This window comes from Eucyclogobius newberryi, unplaced genomic scaffold (genome assembly GCF_026437365.1).
Source record: "Eucyclogobius newberryi isolate DKJ021-1_F unplaced genomic scaffold, fEucNew1.0.hap1 SCAF_2, whole genome shotgun sequence".
NCBI classification, from domain to species: domain Eukaryota; kingdom Metazoa; phylum Chordata; class Actinopteri; order Gobiiformes; family Gobiidae; genus Eucyclogobius; species Eucyclogobius newberryi.
In genome coordinates this window covers 41036740-41056689 of record NW_027315834.1, presented here as the reverse complement: position 1 = coordinate 41056689, position 19950 = coordinate 41036740, and the positions used below count along the sequence as shown (strand labels likewise).

The 19950-nt window shown below is 42.6% G+C and overlaps 1 protein-coding gene across 1 annotated transcript; it reads left to right on the top strand.

Annotated features, from left to right (window-relative positions):
• On the top strand, window positions 1-8158 carry nt5c2l1 (5'-nucleotidase, cytosolic II, like 1). The gene is made up of 17 exons (XM_072455371.1): window positions 1-206; window positions 2459-2532; window positions 2608-2725; window positions 3652-3747; window positions 3826-3917; window positions 5531-5588; window positions 5668-5761; window positions 5846-5899; window positions 5970-6053; window positions 6119-6154; window positions 6220-6327; window positions 6414-6480; window positions 6610-6780; window positions 6842-6893; window positions 7062-7113; window positions 7236-7412; window positions 7483-8158. The coding sequence occupies exons 1-17, from the start codon at window positions 136-138 to the stop codon at window positions 7537-7539; spliced, it is 1461 nt and encodes a 486-aa protein (XP_072311472.1). The 5' UTR covers window positions 1-135; the 3' UTR covers window positions 7540-8158.
• The last annotated feature ends 11792 nt before the right edge of the window (window positions 8159-19950 follow it).

Genomic DNA, 19950 nt, shown 5'->3' with positions numbered 1-19950 from the left:
GGAGCCTGTAGCTGCAACTAAAACAGAAAAACACCCAGATGCCCTTTAAAATAAGGACATGTTTTGAGGGATGTACAAGCACTAGTAAAGCCCAGCTCTCATTAGGACAAGGACAAGGCCAAGAGGTTGCTCGCGATGGCCACAGTGGACATTGACGTCAGTGTGTCTCCTGAGGAGCACAGGACCAAAAGGATCTACCAGCAAAAGTAAGTCCCTAAGGCCTTAGACCAACAAGTTTATCATCTTTCATAAACAGTGTAAATGTTGTCAGGACGTTTGCTGTGTTTTTTCATCTCTCTTGTGCCAGTTTAATCGATCAATAGGACAAATCCTAAAAGTGCTTCTGTTTACAGTGTAGTAAAGTTTATGTCTTTTTGTCATAAAAAACCTAGAGGAATCATTTATATTATTACTCAACTGTACATAGTAACACCAATGACACTGACGTGCAGTAAACCAGCACAAGACAACAGCTTTTAAAAAGTAATAACAGCCTCTGTGAAAGTGGCGCTGGAGAGCGCTGGAGGCTAGAGGCGTGATAACATCTTAGCCTCCACCCAAGCACACTTCCAGACAACACAGAAGAGAAACTACTGCTAAAAGTCAACATTTCAAAATTCAAGTCTAAATCTTAAGACCATTACCTTCAAAAGTAAAAAAAAATCATAGTCCATATTCTTTTTCCTATTGCTGATGCATGACTATGGACTCAAAGTATTTCAGATGCTGCAGATTTATTCAACAGTGTGCACGAATAACTATTATTAGACCATATAAAACTATTTACGTTTTAGTCGGACAGACCTCTGGGACCTTTTACTTAGCACATGGGTTATTTACAACCATTTAACTGTTTTGGTCTTTTTCTCTCAGAGTGATTTAGCAAATAAAAATGTTCCAGTCGTTTTCGTCCCGGTCGTGGAACACTGGACCAGCTCTATACCCTCAATCGGGTGCTCGAGGGTTCATGGGAGTTTGCCCAACCAGTCCACATGTGCTTTGTGGATCTGGAGAAGGCCCTCAGGGTGTCCTTTGGGGGGTGCTCCGGGAGTACCGGGTCCGGGGCCCTTTGCTCAGGGCTGTCCGGTCCCTGTATGACCGGAGCAGGAGCTGTGTTCGCATTGCCGGCAGTAAGTCAGACCTGTTCCCAGTGCATGTTGGACTCCGCCAGGGCTGCCCTTTGTCACCGGTTCTGTTCATTGTGTTTATGGACAGAATTTCTAGGCTCAGTCAGGGGTCGGAGGGTGTCCGGTTTGGGGACCACAGGATCTCATCTCTGCTGTTTGCAGACGATGTTGTCCTGATGGCTCCATCAAACCCGGACCTGCAACATGCACTGAGACGATTTTCAGCCGAGTGTGAAGCGGCTGGGATGAGAATCAGCACCTTCAAATCCGAGGTTGTGGTTCTCGATCGGAAAAAGGCGGCTTGCCCTCTCCGGGTGGATCCTTGCCCCAAGTGGAGGAGTTCAAGTATCTCAGGGTTTTGTTCACGAGTGAGGGAAGGATGGAGTGTGAGATTGACAGTCAGATTTGTGCAGCGTCTGCAGTGATGCAGTCGCTGCATTGGACCGTTGTGGTGAAGAAGGAGCTGAGCCGAAAGGCAAAGCTCTCTATTTACCGGTCAATCTACGTTCCTGACCTCACCTATGGTCCTGACCTTTGGGTAATGACCAAAAGGACAAGATCGCAGATACAAGCGGTTGAAATGAGTTTCCTCCGCCGGGTGGCTGGGCGCTCCCTTAGAGATAGGGTGAGGAGCTCAGTCACACGGGGGAGCTCGGTGTAGAGCCGCTGCTCCTCCACATTGAGAGGAGCCAGCTGAGGTGGCTCGGGCATCTGTTCTGGATGCCTCCTGGGCGCCCCCCTCGGTCTCCCCGAGGTGTTTCAGGCATGTCCCACTGGGAAGAGGCCCTGTGGAAGACCCAGGACACGCTGGAGGGACTATGTCTCTCGGCTGGCCTGGGAACGCCTCGGGATCCCCCCGGAGGAGTTGGAAGAAGTGTCTGGGGAGAGGGAAGTTTGGGAGTCCCTGCTTAGACTGCTGCCCCCGCGACCCGGCCCCGGATAAGCAGAAGAAGATGGATGGATGGAAACTTTAAAAATGAATACTGATACTCTTACTGCAATCGGTCTCAGCTGGTCAGTCTTCACAAAGGCTTATGAAACTCAACAATTCTGCCACTCTCAAAAACTATTTTTGTGACTGCCTCACAGAAAGTACCACAAAGACGTTTAAAGGCTATAGTCACACCAGGTTTGGGAGGATTGTATATAAAAAATCAGCAAATTAACCTGTTTTATGCTTAAAGTGTATGGTAAACAATAACCTTGGAACAGTAGAGAATGCTACTAAAACACCAAGTGAAAACTGGATGAAAAAATATATAAAAAATAATATGTGTAATTTTCCCAAGTGTTAAACACTGTAAATGCATGTTGTGTGTGATTTGGCACAGGATCTTTGTGAACAGAAGTTTGACACTAGAAAACATCAAATGCTATGGTTTTGACATGGACTACACATTGGCAAGTAAGTACATTAAGTAAACCACTGTACGTGAATAACTTGTGCCACATGGATTATAATAGATGATTTTTGCCTCAGTTTACAAGTCACCTGACTTTGAAAACATGGGGTTTGAGATGATCAGAGACAGACTGGTGTCCATGGGTTACCCTCACGAGCTGCTGCGCTACACCTACGACCCCAGCTTCCCCACACGGTACTCTGCACTCGCACACAACACTAGAAATAAATAAGTAAATAAATAAACAAAAGTAACTGGAAGCGGTGGTTTGGCAAATGAAAACCACTCAGATGTGAGTGATATCAGAGCCTGGTCTAAATATATATAACAAATATTTTAGTTTACATTATTTGTTCATTCGTTAGATGTTATGACAGACACTTTGCATTTTTGATGAAGGCAAAAGTCAAATGTTTAGGTTTTATTGGACAAATACCACAAATATTACAACAAATATTTTTTTTTTTGTGTTTACTACTTTTTGTGATTCTCAAATACAATTAGGAGGTTGGATTTTTTTTTTATTTCCCCACCTTTTATAATGGAAAAGAAAACTAACTGAATCTTTCTGGAGAGATTCAGAAAAAAACCCCAAAAGAAGCATTTAGCAAGCTTATCACATGGTTTATTAGGAGCTCAGACCTCGGCAGAAGATGTTGTGACTATGGGCGTGCCATAATAGAATTGTATTAGATGTTTCCCCCTGGGCCTGGAGACTGGTGGTGGAAGACATGAGGAAGAGGGTAAAGAGGTTGATGAGGACGATGTAAGGGATGCAGAGGAGGAGGAGATGGGGAGTCGCAGCACAGAGGGTTTGGGACAGACTGTGGGCTGATTGGGAGCAGAGGAGGTGCAACGGGGAGGAGTAACCATGGATCTATTATGGGAGTGACTCGGGCGTGTTGACTGAGGCTGGGAGCAGGAGCCCTGGTGCAGCAGTGGATGGAGGTTGGGTGAAGTTAGGTCTTCGAGGCTGAATTTACGCTCTTAATTTCCACCCTAGAATCATCTCTGAAAATGTTTTATGGTTTATTTCATTTTTCCTCCAGTCGCCTCCATTGATCTGTACAACATCTAATTACTTAGGTCTCAAAAGTATTATGTTTGTTTTTTTCCATCAGAGGTTTGGTGATTGACAAGACTTATGGCAATCTCCTGAAAGTGGATTCAAATGGGAATATTTTGGTCTGCTCTCATGGCTTCTACTTTCTAAAAGGGTAAAGAGGATGCATTGTACTTTTATATTTGCACTGTTCTCATGTCTGTTGCTCTTGTTGTTGTCAAATGTTTTCTAGGTATAGCATTATAAAATATTATCCCAACAAGTTTATTCAGAGGCATGACACTGACCGCTTCTACAATCTCAACACTCTCTTCAATCTGTCGGGTAAAACTGATATTTCATCATTTTATTTTCTTTACAAATCTGTCAAAAGTCTGCTATTTGTTCTTTGTCTTACTGTTTTCCAGAGCAAAACTTTATATTTACAAAATATAATAGCCCACTAGTTCATTTTGATCGAATATATTGTCCTATTAAATATGCACATAAGCAAATCAATTTCAATATTGGCATCATTCTTTTTCCATTACATTAAGTTTAAACTGAAATTGTTAGACATTTGATCATTTGAACATTGAGAATTTATAAACGACCAAACATGAGCAGCAAATTAATGAGCTTTTAGTTTTATCTTAAACTTGTGGCTTTTTGATGGTAAAATACTCCTCATGTGCAGAGCAGTAAGTGTTATAACTTTATAAAAGGGTGTTGGTGGAGGTGGGCGTGTCTTAAAGGGGTGTTGGTGGAGGTGAACCTGTCTTAAAGGTGTGTTGGTGGAGGTGGGCGTGTCTTAAAGGTGTGTTGTGGAGGTGGGCGTGTCTTAAACGGGTGCTGGTGGAGGTGGGCGTGTCTTAAAGGTGTGTTGGTGGAGGTAGGCGTGTCTTAAAGGGGTGTTGGTGGAGGTGGGCGTGTCTTAAAGGGGTGCTGGTGGAGGTGGGCGTGTCTTAAAGGTGTGTTGGTGGAGGTAGGCGTGTCTTAAAGGGGTGCTGGTGGAGGTGGGCGTGTCTTAAAGGGGTGTTGGTGGAGGTGGGCGTGTCTTAAAGGGGTGCTGGTGGAGGTGGGCGTGTCTTAAAGGTGTGTTGGTGGAGGTAGGCGTGTCTTAAAGGGTGCTGGTGGAGGTAGGCGTGTCTTAAAGGGGTGCTGGTGGAGGTGGGCGTGTCTTAAAGGTGTGTTGGTGGAGGTAGGCGTGTCTTAAAGGGTGCTGGTGGAGGTGGGCGTGTCTTAAAGGGGTGCTGGTGGAGGTAGGCGTGTCTTAAAGGTGTGTTGGTGGAGGTGGGCGTGTCTTAAAGGGGTGCTGGTGGAGGTGGGCGTGTCTTAAAGGGGTGCTGGTGGAGGTAGGCGTGTCTTAAAGGTGTGTTGGTGGAGGTGGGCGTGTCTTAAAGGGGTGCTGGTGGAGGTGGGCGTGTCTTAAAGGGGTGCTGGTGGAGGTAGGCGTGTCTTAAAGGTGTGTTGGTGGAGGTAGGCGTGTCTTAAAGGTGTGCTGGTGGAGGTAGGCGTGTCTTAAAGGGGTGCTGGTGGAGGTGGGCGTGTCTTAAAGGTGTGTTGGTGGAGGTGGGTGTGTCTTAAAGGGTGCTGGTGGAGGTAGGCGTGTCTTAAAGGTGTGTTGGTGGAGGTAGGCGTGTCTTAAAGGTGTGCTGGTGGAGGTAGGCGTGTCTTAAAGGTGTGTTGGTGGAGGTGGGCGTGTCTTAAAGGGTGCTGGTGGAGGTAGGCGTGTCTTAAAGGTGTGTTGGTGGAGGTGGGCGTGTCTTAAAGGGTGCTGGTGGAGTTTTTTCCAAGTCTGTATTAAAATGCTACAAAAACCTGACTTTAACTTCTCTGATAGCTCTCAATTTTAAAACTTTTTTAAAACCATAACTATAATGTTAATACTTACTGAATAAAATTGTCATTGGAATCTTGAGTACATCCATAAATGAGCGCTGTCTTTACCTCTACAGAGACGTACATCTACTCCTGCCTCGTGGACTATTTCACAAGAAGCACCAGATATGTAAAGTCAGTGAGCCGCTTTTATCTTTGCCCATTTCCAACAACTTTTACTGTGTAAAGGTTTTTTGACTGGTGTGAACTTCAGCCAAACCACAGGTTTCAAACATGGCGACCTGATGATGACCTTCAGAAGCATGTTTCAGGATATACGAGATGCTATGGACTACATCCATGACAAAGTCATTTTGTTTTCTTTAATTTGGAAAAAACATTTTACGTAATAATAATGATATTATATATTATATTAAATAACTGAATTTCAGGGTGTCCTTAAGGAGCAAACTATGAAGAATTTGGAGAAGTACGTAGAAAAAAATGTGAGTAAATTGTTAAATTATTGTATATTATCGCTTGGAAATATTTTTTGAATTTTTTTATTTTTTTAAGCAAAATCTTCCATATTTGTTGACAAGAATTAAAGCAGTGGCCAAAGTGTTTTTGGCAACAAACAGTGACTACAGTTACACAGAAGTGAGTTTTCTTTACAGTAATGAAATCCATTCTAATTCCACGTCTAACATCCCGTGTTTGTGCAGGCTATTATGAAATACCTCTTAGAGACTACAATTGAGGTGAGACAATTACAATAACATGTGTTTGATGATGAGTCAGCTGTATAGTTTTATATTTATCTTAGCCTGGCAGTCCCAGAAAACCTTGGCGTTCCTACTTTGATCTTATTGTTGTGGACACGAGGAAGCCACAGTTCTTTGGAGAGGGGACAGTTCTGAGACAAGTGGACACGGTGTGAATACAGTTATTATGATCAGAAATATGTTCATATCTAGACAATATATAAGCAGAAATATGACGGTGCTTGTGTTCACACAGGACACAGGAAAACTGCGCATTGGGACCTACACAGGGGATCTTCATCACGGGACAGTGTACTCCGGAGGTAGTAACATGATAAGATGTTGACTAGGTTTAAAAGTAACTTTGTGTAATGTAAAAGTGAATCACACTGAGAACAGTTGGACTTGTGATTACTTAGATTCTTGTTCAGATTGCGTGTCTGTGTCTTCAGGTTCCTCAGACATTATCTGTGATCTGCTAAATGTCCAGGGGAGGGACATCCTTTATGTTGGAGACCATATCTTTGGTGATATCCTCAAATCCAAGAAGCGACAGGGCTGGAAGACCTTTCTGGTGGTACCTGAGCTCAGTAAAGAGCTAGAGGTGTGGGAAAAGAAGAGAGGTAAGAAGGGATTTAAACTAAAGGTCACAATATTCCCAACTGTAACATCTGTGTGTGTTAGGTCTGTTTGATGAGCTCAAGCGTCTGGACGTCTTCTTAGCAGAGCTTCACAAGTGAGATCATGAACACTCATGTTAATAACCCACCACATTCAATTGAGTATGTGGTATGATTGGAAGCCTTAAATTGTATAACACAGTATTTATAATACAGTATTTGCCACAGAAGAATGCAAAATATGATGACACAAAACGACTAATGTCATATTTTTTCATGGAAAGAAACGTGGACAGCACAGATCCAGAGATTCTTGCCATTCAGTACCGAATGAAGGTGTGTTTTTATCCTGAACACACAAATATGAAATATATTTATATTAAGGATTATGTCAAGGCCATTGTTAGATCACGTGACCATGTTTAACACTATGAAGCTGATTTTACTCTTGGTCTCAGGTGCTGACCTATAGAATGGACGTAGCCTACAGTCAGATGGGCAGCCTGCTGCGCAGTGGAGCCAGACAAACCCTCTTTGCCAGTCAGCTAATTAGATATGCTGATTTATACTCCACCACCTGTATCAACCTACTGTTCTACCCACGCAACTACCTATTCCTGGCCCCTCCAGTCCTGGTGAGTTTCCCCTGTAGCACAAACCAGTTCAACTAGAATACTTTGAATCACAGTTCATCTTCTCTATCAGATGGCCCATGAAACGACTTCGACAGAAAACGCCCCAGGCTTTTTCCAGCTTTTCTGAACACAACATCAACAAAACCGCCTATTTTTGTATCACATGAAGCTGAAAAATGCAATCAACTTTCCTTAATCCTTCTAAGGCTTATGCTAGTTCTTCACAGCAAATAGCTCCCTCTGCTGGACACAGGCCTTTAACAAACAGAAGTATGTTTGTTCGTTTTTAATATACAATTGCCCATTCGCATTTGCATTGAACAATATATTGGCAAAATGTGCTTGCTAAATTGATCTACGAGAATCGATAATGATATTCACATATTTATACAAGAACGTTTGTTAATTTGTGTGTTAAACTGTCCTCTGTTGTATTCTATTTTTATTTTATATATTTATTAATAATTTGACTCTTGTTTTTATTATGATATACAGTTGTATCCTATTTCATGGTTTTATTTAACTTGTGCAGCACTTTGGAAAAGGCTTTGTTTGTGAAACGTGCTCTAGAAATAAAGTGGACTGGATTCTAAACGTGTCCATACACTGCAGTCTGCTTCTTCCCCAGCAGGTGGCAGTGTGCCCCGTCAGCCCAGTGTTCTGTGCTCCAACGTGAAACGAATGCGCAAGTATTTATTATTGAGAATGGGTCGAATACATTTGTATAAAACATGCCCTGTGTTGAACCGTGTCTCCGTGTTGTCTGTAGCTGGAGTGTGGGACAGACAGACACCTGCTGCTATCTGCTGAGCTGCTCCATCAGACTAAACTTTACCAGGACACGGTGTTCAGGAATTTGCTGTTTCTAAATCTCCCCCGGCATTTTTTTTTTTTTTTTTTTTTCAATAAGAACATGAGTACAAGCACAGACCAGCAGGGCAGAATATCAACTGTTATTCTCACGGTCTGAGACAGATAGAGCCACGGTGTAAATGGTGATAGGCTGCATCATTCATAGTGACGTTTGGATGAAAGATGAAAGAGTAATTAAGCACATGTTGTGTGTGAATACATAGTGCTCTTTGAGGTTGTTGGATGAATACAGGTCAAGCCGGGAGGATGCACCCCTTGCACACACTGCCACCTCCTCCGGTTTCCAGGATGATTTCATTTCCTCAGGGCTATTTCAGCTCTTCACTCATCACTGTGTTCTTCACCTGGATAAACTGTTGCTTGAGGCTCAGCAGTATTAGTTTTGCAGAGTGGCTCAGGCTTACGGACTAAGTTTATCTCCCTGGACCATAGTCTCAGTGAAAAGCTGAGGCACTCACTTTGTTTTATCAGCTGCCTTGATAATTTCAGGCACACAGGAAGGTCTTCATTTCTCTGAACTCCGACCTTGTACTCAAACTGCACCTGCATCAATCTTTCAAAACAGGGTAATCCCTTTTTCCAAACTATTCTAAAATGTGGTCCTGTTGTTATCAAATCAAACGCTTTTTTGGTTTGGTTTCTTTTATTAATGTATACTTTTCAAACATACACGTTTTAAAGCTGTTCCTCTGATCAACACAACCAGATCTGTAGAAGCATCTGCAAATCAAGTGTACTTCATATTTAACAAGTCAACTTTGCACAGGCCCAGGCTTAACTTTTCAAGCTGGAAATCATAAATCATTCTATAAAAGTGGCTTTATTCATGGAACCATGTTGTCGTAGTCTATGTTATAATCACATTATTATTATTTTGATGGTGGAGGATGTTCATTTTCTAAGTCTGATCAGTTTGCAATCATTTGTCATTTTTCAATGTACAAGTCAAAGGCACAAGTGTACAAACAAGCTTTTTCTCTCATTTCTTTATTTATTGAAAATGAAAATAAGACATAATGGTTACAGTAGTTGAGGTCCGGGCTGTTGGTTTGCCTGAGGTGTGCTCCTGAGGCCACAGTGGAGCTGTAATGCACTGCAGATGTCACTATGCATCCCTCACATGAAACACTGGTGTGAGGCACCGCTGACATGTTGGCTCTGCACTACTCTCTGTGCTCAGATAACCGGCCCCCATTCCACACATTCCACCATTTCCCAGCAAGCATTGCAAGCAAGCCTAAACAAGTCACGTTCTTTACCCGGGCTGAATTTCACACAAGTCAAGTGACTGTGTTCCTTCCAAAACCTCTGTGAAGTCAACTTTTACACACTTTGAAAAACCTTTATTAGAGCCAGGCAGGAGTCAAACCACCTGGACAGCTGCAAGGAGTCCACTTTACTTCCTGTCCTGTTTTTTAATAATTTCTTAAGTGTAACTGCAGTCGGACTTTGGTTAAACATTTCACCAACAAGCTTAACTAGAGCCCATACAAAGAAATAGGGGGGTTAGTTGAGGGTTGACACCTAAAGATGGGAAAAGATGGGAAGAAAGCAGAGGCCTGCTCCTGCATTCCTTGCTAAGGTCCCTTCCCCCCTTGACCTGCTGCAGCCTTGAGGATGCTCGCCCCCCACAGCCCCCGCCCACTGGTCAGTTTGATGACAAAACACACACAGGTGAAGACACACACAAGAATGCACTGACAAAGTCCACAGAAGAGACTTACAGGGCCGTCAAGTTTGAGGACTTTGTGTGTCAATCATTAAGAAAGTTCTCTACTGACTTGACCATTGCACATGAAAGTGAAGTACTGCAGATTCTACTGATTTATATATAAATATATAGTAACTTAACTGTTGAATGCCTTTTATACACATTTAGTCTCACCACACTTTATTAGCTACTCGAGTCCTAAAACTAATCTTAATAAGTTATTACTTACATTTTTATTTCGAAGAAAAGCAAAGGGAAACAGCCCTGGACAATACATTTAAAATTGTAACTTGAGACACACAGGATGTGGTCTTGTTTTTACTTTTTCTATTCTTGGTGTGTGCCGGAGGCCTTGAGGCGATGTAGGTTGAAAAATGTCAGCAATGTGGTATGTTGCTCATAAAGGTGCATGCACTTTTAAATTAGAGTGAGCAAAGTGGACAGTGTCTTCTGTAAATAAAAGCTAAGCAAACAGTGCAGGGGGCTCTGCTGTGTGCCACCAGCTGCTGTCAGCCATCAGTCACAGGCTGGAGTTCATTACAAAACTTCTCATCTTTGATACAATTAGTACAGTATGAGCTCAGGCCAAATGCTATGACAATACTATTGCACTGCTAGAATGGATGGTACAGTAGTGCAACATTGTCAAAGCAGCTGACCTCAGCATGTGTCAGCACGTGGACGCAGGGACCGCCATTCCTTACTGGCAAAGTCAAATTACACAGAAATGAGCCACAATTTGTGTCTCAAAATGTGTAATTGGGCCTTACTAAATGCGTTGTATTACCAGTTGTTGTTAATAAAACCGTAATGTGACATTTCGATGGAAAAACTCTAACAGGTTTGATGAGATGGTGATGGGTTCAAGGCAGTCATTAAGTCTCTGTTTGATCAGCCAATGCCCTTTTAATATTGCACTGCTCACCCCAATGTTCAGTAGTGCAACAGAAAAAGGGCGCTGGACAACAACATCTCCACTGCCTCTGCAACCAATGGAAGTAGTCATCTTTTTCCACAAGAGTACTTTTCTAAGAAGTCCTTTAGCTGGAAGTCAGAGAACCTATTTTACAAAGACTTGACAAATGCCACTGTCCTGCCTACTGGAGTCAAATAAACTTCCTACATTAAACAGTGTTGGTTACTCTCACCCTGGGAGAATGGGAATTTCCCAGCATGTGGGCCCATACCATTCTCTACAGTGAATGACATGCATTCTAATTTGGGGGGAAATGGGAGGCTGGGCGTAGGGAGGGGGGTTGAGGGAGCCAAAGGCTGTCCACACCTAAAGCAGCCATACCACTAAAGAATAAACCACATCATTCTCCTTATACAACGATTTTCTTGCACCAAACTTTAGAAAAGTTACTTTAGTGCCGATGAGCCACGGTTAAATGTTGAAAAAAGACGTTTGAAGCAGTGTTCGCGTGCAAGTTTGCACAGTTACTGCGCTGTTACACAACCTACACAATCTATACCATTAGAGCGAGGGAAAAAACGCAGCAGGCTAAGGTTTCCGGAGCCCTCTTTACTTGTTTTTCTGAACCAATTATACGCACTAGACCCCGAAAATAGCACCAATGCGACACATAATGTACACAATGTACCTGTTCTTCACATTTATCTACCTTATATACGTTATTGACAGGCCTCTAGGCCTTTTACGTTCTGCTCTTCCAGCGCACTCTTCACTGACGACTTGTTAGATTGCACAACAGCGCATGAGACCAACATGTAACCTATTCACAGTGAGATTCACTAATGCACGGTGCAAACGAGAACATACACAAGATAAGAGGCAATGGTGCGTAAGGTGTCCACAAAGCACGCACCGCGTCCACGTGAGTTTTGTAGCGAGCTTCCAACCTCAACTCTCGTTTGTGGAAATAAGCTCTCGATCCTGGTGCAACTTCCAAGTTTGCGTGTGGCAGCGGAGCCTGAGCAGGCTACAAGTGGAGCGGGCAGACCTCTCTCTCCAGCACGCATAGTATGTGGCCATGGGAGGGACGATCCGTTACAAGCACAAGAGCAGAAGGAAAAAGTTGTCCATAAAACAAAGAAAAGCTGCGTTACACACAAACCGCACTGGGCGCAGCGCTGCTTCTCGGCTCCTCGGCGCCTCAGCTCCGAGAACGCGTTCCAATCGGAGCTGAAAGGCGCCGCAGCCTGAATAGCTCGGAGAAGGCTTGCAATGCTCCACACGGCCTCCAGATCCGGACTCCATCTTTGACTACTTGACATTCAGAGGCTGCCGGAGCGGATTCCTCGTTTGCATGCCTCCCGCTGATTGGCCTCTCCCTGCGCTAGTCTTTGCTGTTTGTCCATCCATTGGTTTGTGCGCGGCGTGTTGGACGTGCGCTGCGCCGCGCTGATTGGCTGGACGCGAGCGGCGCGTCACTGCGCGCAGCAAATACCTGTTTAACTGTGTCCCATTCACAAATTTCTCTGAACTCGGACCCTGTAACAAACTAATGATTAGACTGGACAGTGCCGAGTCACTGCTGGGGCAGATTGAAATGCAGCAGAAGGAACAATTGTAACAAAAGCGTGAACGATCTGGTTCTAATAGTCAAAGATAAAGTCAATACAATCGACCAGCTGTTCCGTTTAAGATCACCTTTCATTTAAGGCTAGGGCCACTAAGGGTGCTAAGGGTGCTTTCACAATAGCATATTCAATGTTTTTTGGGGGCAAAAAAAATAAAAAAAATAAAAAGAGTAACTGTCGCAAATCTGTTCAGATCTAAAAGTGTTTCGTTACAGAGGATAGAAGAGTGTCACAGCCTGGTTCCAAGGGTTTAGGTCAGGAAAAACTGGATTATTAGTCACTTAATTTCAGTAAATAGGCCTATACTTAGAAGGATTTTGTGTGTTTTTAAGTTCTTGCTAAGATTCTTGTTTTTCAGCCTGTTTAATTCCAAGTTAATACATCTGAGTTTTAAAAAGACATTTAGGAGTTGTACTTAAAGAACATACTACAGGTTTTCATGTTTTTCAAATTATTGCTTTGTTTGGTGGATTAAAACCTGTGATAAATATGCATCATAGTTTTACAGTAGTTCAATGTAGATTTATGGGGAAAAAATAAATAAATAAAGAAAAACGTTTGAAAATACTGTCACATTGAGTTCTAAAATTAATCCAAAGTGCAGGGAGTACATATTAGTCTTTATTTGTAAATAATAATTATTGTGTAAATTAGAGCTGTGTATACAGTACGGGTAACAGTGACAGTACTACATCAGAATCCACAGAAATGAATTACTCAACAATATAAAAAACTATTTAAAAAGGTTGTAATGATGACAGTGGTTGCTTAAACTCCAGTAGAAGTGTTTTTATATTATCTATTTGCTTGCATCGAAAAAAGTATGAGCTGCCAGTATTTTTTAAAGTGAGAGGAGAAGGAGAACCAATTAGAACTGTTAAATATTTGCAATATATAATATATGCATTTAAAACATGATTGTACAGCAACAACCTAAAAATGAAATAATCACAAAAATGTGCATAAACCTTTTGTATAATCTTAAATATAATTATGACTATATTTGAGTAAATAGTATAGCCTGTCAAATTAACTTTAAAAGTACTGGACAAGTTTTTACATCTTGAAAACTTGAAAACCAACTTTTATGACTAAATTCCTATTGTCATGTGCCAAATGATGATCTGATCAAATGCATGAAGTCCTTCACAGTTTCTCTATCTTCTTAACCTCCTGGTTTATACTGGGTGAGGTCCTGAAGGTCTGAGAGGTGCTGCACCCTCGGGTGATGGCCCTTGGTCCAGAGCACGCCTCGGAGCTTTGATTGACACCGAGGAGAATGTAGTGGCCTGTGAAATCTGGCATTCCTGGTCAGAGGAGCTGAAGTAATGGCATTATCCAGTGGGACAGGGCCCACCACTCCCCACTCTGAAGGATCTGATTGTGCAGCCAGTCGCAAAGAAAGCTGTTTGATGTGGGGGCGGGGTCTGCACGTCCCGTTTGGGACACGACAGAGTTTCACACACAGTTCACCTCCGAGATCAGAGACATTTACTAATCTAATTATACAGTGTCATCATCCGTTCCAGACTGTATTGCACACCTTCTGTCCAGGAGTCCTGTCCCAGTCCAACGACAGTAGAAGCTGCACGTAATATGCCTTCACATCAAACGACACTCAAGCTTAAGAGATTTCACAGTTTAAATGTTTAACTATTGATAAATGAACATGTAAAATCATATTTATGTAACATCAAGAAAACTCTTGACTGGCAAACATATAAAGACATCAAGAAATGCAGGCCTACTGTATATATATATATATATAATATATATATAATATATATATATATATATATATATATATATATATATATATATATATATATATATATATATATATATATATATATATATATATATATATATATATATATATATATGGCGTTACGTTTTGTGTTCGTTTGTGTAAGTTACAGATTTGGTAATTAAAAACCCATAATTCGTTTAACTTCATCCATTCATTTAAAATTGTTTTGAACTATGAAAACGTTTTGTTCCATTTTTATTTTGGAGATGCTTGAATTAACAAATATACACTTTTCTATAATGGCATCTCAGTAATTAGTTCAAAATTTGGATGGGCGAGAAAGTAAATAATAAAAAGTTAGAATGTTTCTGGTAAACATCTGAGCCTGTGGATAGACCCTTTTGCAGTGTCAGTGGAGAACAGCCGAGGTGTTGGGCAGGAGTCAGACTCTTGATACTATTTGTGGTGTTTGTGTGAGTGAGGGGTCCCACATGGCCCAGGCTCAGAGCAGGGGCCCTCTGCTGCCGGTGCCTATGGGACGTCCCGGGGGCTCCTCCAAAAAGGCTTTTAAACATGGGCCGTATTGTTCCTTCACCTCTCTCTTTTTTTTCCTACAAACCTCCCATCCTCCGAAAACGTACCTCCTTTCTTCCTGTGGCCTTTAACCTCTCCCCCAACCCCCATCGCTCCTTCTGGCATCTATATGTGCACACGGCCCCCCTCGCCTCCACCCGTTTGAACAGTCACACACACAGGACGGCCCGCCACGCATACAACGGCCCACTATCAATGACAATATCAACTTATGCTTTGTCATTTTGCTCACTTTCTGTTCACGCGGACAACGATGCAGCCATGGTTTTAGCGAGGGACCCCACGGGGAGCAGGGAAAGAGCCCCAGTCCAATGTCTCCTGCCCCTCCCCCCGCGGCCCTCTCTTGAAACAGACTCTATGGATCGCATGCATGACATTCCAGCTGTGTGGGTGGCACGGCTCTCTTTTTTTTACAGCTCTGTCTCCAAAGGCACACACACAACTATCCTGCAGCACAGACGGCAGAGGAGCCTCACCTTTGCGTTCATCATCTCGTCCTGCAGCAGGTCCAGGTCAAACCTCTGATCCGGCCCAAGTCTGTGGCACAAGACAATCAGGTTAATGAGAAGACAGGGACGCCTCTTACCACTGTTGTGTCACTTCAAATACAGTCCTCACTTTGCAGAGAGTAATCCCTAAGTATCATTTCAATAAGTGATGTCCAGGTCTTAAGTTCCTATGAAACAAACATGCAACAGTTTATAAGAAATAGATGTTTTTTTAAAAAAATAGATGTATCGATATGTGATTACTGCGAGGAGTTGGCCACTGTCCAGGATGTACCCCGCCTAAGGCCCGAAGTCACTGGGAATGGCTCCAGTCACCCGCGACCCCGAAAGGGAACAAGCGGTAGAAAATGGATGGATGGATTTGTGATTATTTTCATACATTTCCAAAATAACCAATATACTTTTAAGGACAACTTATATGATTTCAACAACAAACATAGTGCTGCTATAAATCATTCCAAAAAGGAGTCATGAGTTTAGATTTCCTTTGATCTGTGCAATAGGCTACACTTCCTCACATAGTTCAGGTCAAATATTTGTTAAAAAAAAAAAAAAAAAAGAAAGAAAAAAAGTATTTCCTAACTACAAAGTTTCACCTTTATTTATTGCAACAGACCAATCAAGTTCAATCAACCAATCATTCAAGTTACACATCAGGGGTAAAGAAAACATCACTTTATTTATTTTTTTAATTAAAAAATAAAATAAAAAAATCATACAAAAGGTGAGCTTTAACTACAGGTGTAGTATGTGGAGTATTTTTAAACACCATGCTTCATATTTTTTATCATTTGATTTGTATTAATTTTGGAGACTAAAACAAGTTCCTTTATTGTGTCCATTGTGATCAGCTACAAGATTTGGTTTTCATTCTTTAATTATAAAAAAAATACATATTTAGCATTATTGTAAGCCCTACGGTAATTCTGGGAGTGCAAATTATGTCATTTCTTCAATCATTGACATGGCAGATCATCTTAATTATTCACGTTTTTCTCCCGTTTGACGGATTTTTCTATTCATATGTATCAGTGACATAGTAATAAACCAATTGATACATAAGGTGTGGGTAAATAAACCCCTGACCGTGACACGTGACCGTGTATACGTAAGAAAAAACACCTAGACTGTCTCTGAAGGCTGCCCGCTCCCTGCCTGTTTGCAAAGGTGAGATGGACCCCACGCCGCGCAGTCAAAAACACACCATATTTCGCGTATCAAACATGTTCAAATCACTTCGCGCTTCCCTCGTGCGTCTGGGTTTCATTACGCATCCAGCAGAAGTGTAGCCTCCTAACTCCACTTCCTCCACCTCTTCCACACGGCCACCGCTTCACATCCGCCATTAAATCAATTAGTCACGACCCCAGAGGATTAGTGAAGGAGGCAATTGAAGCCGCGCGCCCTCGTCCTCCTCCGCGAGACATCGATTTTTTTTTGAACAAACCGGGCACGAAACAACCAACAGTAGCAGCGCGTACGGTGACTTTCCTACGATCAAACAGACTCAGAGAGGATGGAAAAGGGGGGAAAAGCACACACAAAAAACCCCGCACGCCCATTACGTGAAGTTCAGAAGAATTCCTCACTTTACATACGGAATGCACAAAGGGTCAAAGGGCGCAGGGCCAGAGGGGATCCACCCGCGCCCAGGCAGGACAGGCCCCACTTAAACAAGCCCGGGACGCCTGGTTGGCTGCGGCACAGAGGAGCAGAGCAAGGGGGGGAAAGAGAACCGCTATTAACACGAGAATGGGCCAATAAATACCAGCACTTTCCAAATGACCCGCGCCACCGGACGGCTCCGCGCGCGCGCTCTTTGCGCCGCGGCGCCGGGGCCAGTGCTGCTGGAGGAAGGGCGCAGGTAAAAGAGAACAGGGCCGTTACATAAATTTAACACATGCAAGGTCCCTAGGAAAAAAAAAAAAAAAAAAAATCTGAGGTCAATACATGATTAAAGGAAGAGAGGGAGACGATCAATCATGGCCCAGTCACTCACAGGCGCTTTTAATGTAAAGACTTGAGCCAGCCCCAAATGTAAGGGCGGGTTTGATGGACACGTCCAAGTAGTTCACATGTGGGGGAAAAAGACATAAAAAACTAAAAAATTGGTAGATTTTTGGAAGGGCGAATAAGAAATGGCAGAAAAGTTCATTGTTCATTTTGTAAATTAGCTGGAAATAATGTTGTTGTTTTTTAATCCATGGGTTTCAGACTGGTGAGTAATAAGGGCCGTTGCCTTAAGAAATATTACATCTTTTTAAAGGGATAAAAGTCCTCAAAATGTTGCATGAAGCAGGAAGCTGAAACTTATAGGGAGAAATGCACAGGAACTCTTTCAGAAATCACCACACATTGAGTTTGCTGTTGCAATATTTCAGACTTCGACTTATTCGCTACTTATAGGACAGTCTATCAGTGCTAACATTATAATCAGTGTACTACGAAATGGCTCCAAAGTTTTTAACTATAGCGAAAACCTTCCGTGTAATGCAGCATCAGTTATTCCAAAAGTCCATCCTCTGGTTTGGTCCTTGTGTTAATCAACTATACTAATGCTACTATTAAATATATCTGCCTTATGACATTCCCCTGTCATGTTAATGTGCTTTTGTGTGCGCCATTCATGCTTTATTTGGCAGGAAAGCTGTGAAACGGGGAGAGAGAGGACAGAGACATTCAGCAAACAATCAAGGCCGGGAATCAAACCCACGACACAGCGGTGCAAGGCCTCAAACCACTACTGTCGGCAAGCACTATGATGAGTTTTCTTTGGGACATTTTGTGGACCTAATGCGGTATTAAAAGATAACGCAGCAGACATTAGAGTGACGCGTTTGTAAAGGTGCTGGGACTGTGATGAGACACAGACAGAAGCAACAAAACTGCAACATTTATGGAAGAAACTTTGGACACATGAGCGATGGAAGTAAATTTGCCCTGTAAATGTGCTGCAGCCCAGTCGCCGAGCCACAGGACAAGCACAGCAACGAGGAAAAGACACACAACCAAATTGTGAGTAACATAATTCATACATTTCTCTAATTGTTTTCGCTGGCAGCTAGAAGAAAAAAAGGCAGATGTTTACAAAAATGGTGACGCTTTATCACAAATTATTTTAAAAGGAATTTTGTATTAATTATGTACCGTTTGAGTGTAACACCATTGTAATTGTCATAATTTATTGTTACGCATTTGTGTTTTGTAGCTGTCACGATACAAAATGTTAGTGTTGCGATTATTGTGAGAAAAACATATTGCGATTATTCACTTTCTGAAAGACAAAATAAAGTCAAACATGACAAAAACAGTCGGATAAAAACGTTCTTGACATTGAAGTCTATTTTAGGACTATAGATTGAACTAAAAAGACTTCATTTTGCTTCTAAAATTGTCACGATTATTATTTTTTGGTTCTGACTATTATCTTTCGACCTGAACAATCTTGACATCCCTAGTGTTGTGTTTTATGTTTAACTTTCATGTGTATTTGGCTCTATTTGAGGATGGATGCGAGCACGACTCCAGCACTGATCCACGTCCTCCTCCACACTCAGCCCTAACATGGCTCCTTGCCGTCTCGAGGGTCACCGGAGGCTGCCCTGTCACCTGCCTGTCTGTAATCTCACTACCAGCCCACACTGGACATCAACACAAACGCCCGCATTCCCGGTAACGACCAGCACAGCCAGCCCTCTCCATCTTCTTTTTTTTTAGGACCGTCTCGCCAAAACCGTCTTCCAAACGACGTGCTACAATCCCCATGTCCCTGGTGGAATCCGTGCACCTCTGGGCTTCAAAGCGGCGAGCGGCTCATCAGCGCCGGCGACCAATAGGTGGCGAGGGGCGGGCGCTGGTTGCCTTGACCCCTGCGACCTGTCACAACCCCCTTCCACCCACTGCATCACCAGCAGCAGCAGCAGCAGCAGAAGACCACCAAGTCAACGTCCAGCCCCCCCTCGTCCTCCTCTCGTTGCAGTCAGTATAAGTCAGGTTATCTGCTCATGTGGACTTCAAACAAAGCTTCAGAACACACACACAAATACTAAAACCTCACAAAGTATCAGGGCCGCTTTAGAACCTTTGCTTTTCGATCGATCGGCCCCTGGTGTTTTAGTCGAGCGAAATGATTGTTGGTCGATTAATCGTTTTATTGAGACACGGAGCGAGCTTGTTTATTCTGCATTTTCTTTTTTTTTACATGTTAATACACAGTTTTCAAGTATGTTTTTGTAAATAGTCGTTGATTGCAGTTGTTTGAGCTCAGATACTTCAGGTCCAGTGTTCGGAAGTAACCGAAAGGTACATAAAAGTTACTGCACTCAGGTACCGGTTACTCTCTCCTTTGGCGGTGTTCAGAGTGCAGTTACTTTTCCTCAAATCAAAATAATACATTGTGGTATTTGAACTTTGAACTGCACTGAATTAGTGGGAAAAATAGAAATCGCAGCTCTAAAAAAGTGAGAGAATGTGTGTTTTTTCCCTTATAAATAAACAACAAACAAGAAACAGAATACATTTTAATGCAGATATTCAGTGTTCTTAGTTTACGCTGTC

Coding starts and splice junctions, on each gene's coding strand:
- nt5c2l1 (XM_072455371.1), top strand. CDS start 136: ATGGCCACAGTGGACATTGACGTCAGTGTGTCTCCTGAGGAGCACAGG. Junction 6,894..7,061: donor TTCTTAGCAGAGCTTCACAA/GTGAGATCATGA, acceptor TTTCATGGAAAG/AAACGTGGACAGCACAGATC. Junction 7,114..7,235: donor CCATTCAGTACCGAATGAAG/GTGTGTTTTTAT, acceptor TCTTGGTCTCAG/GTGCTGACCTATAGAATGGA.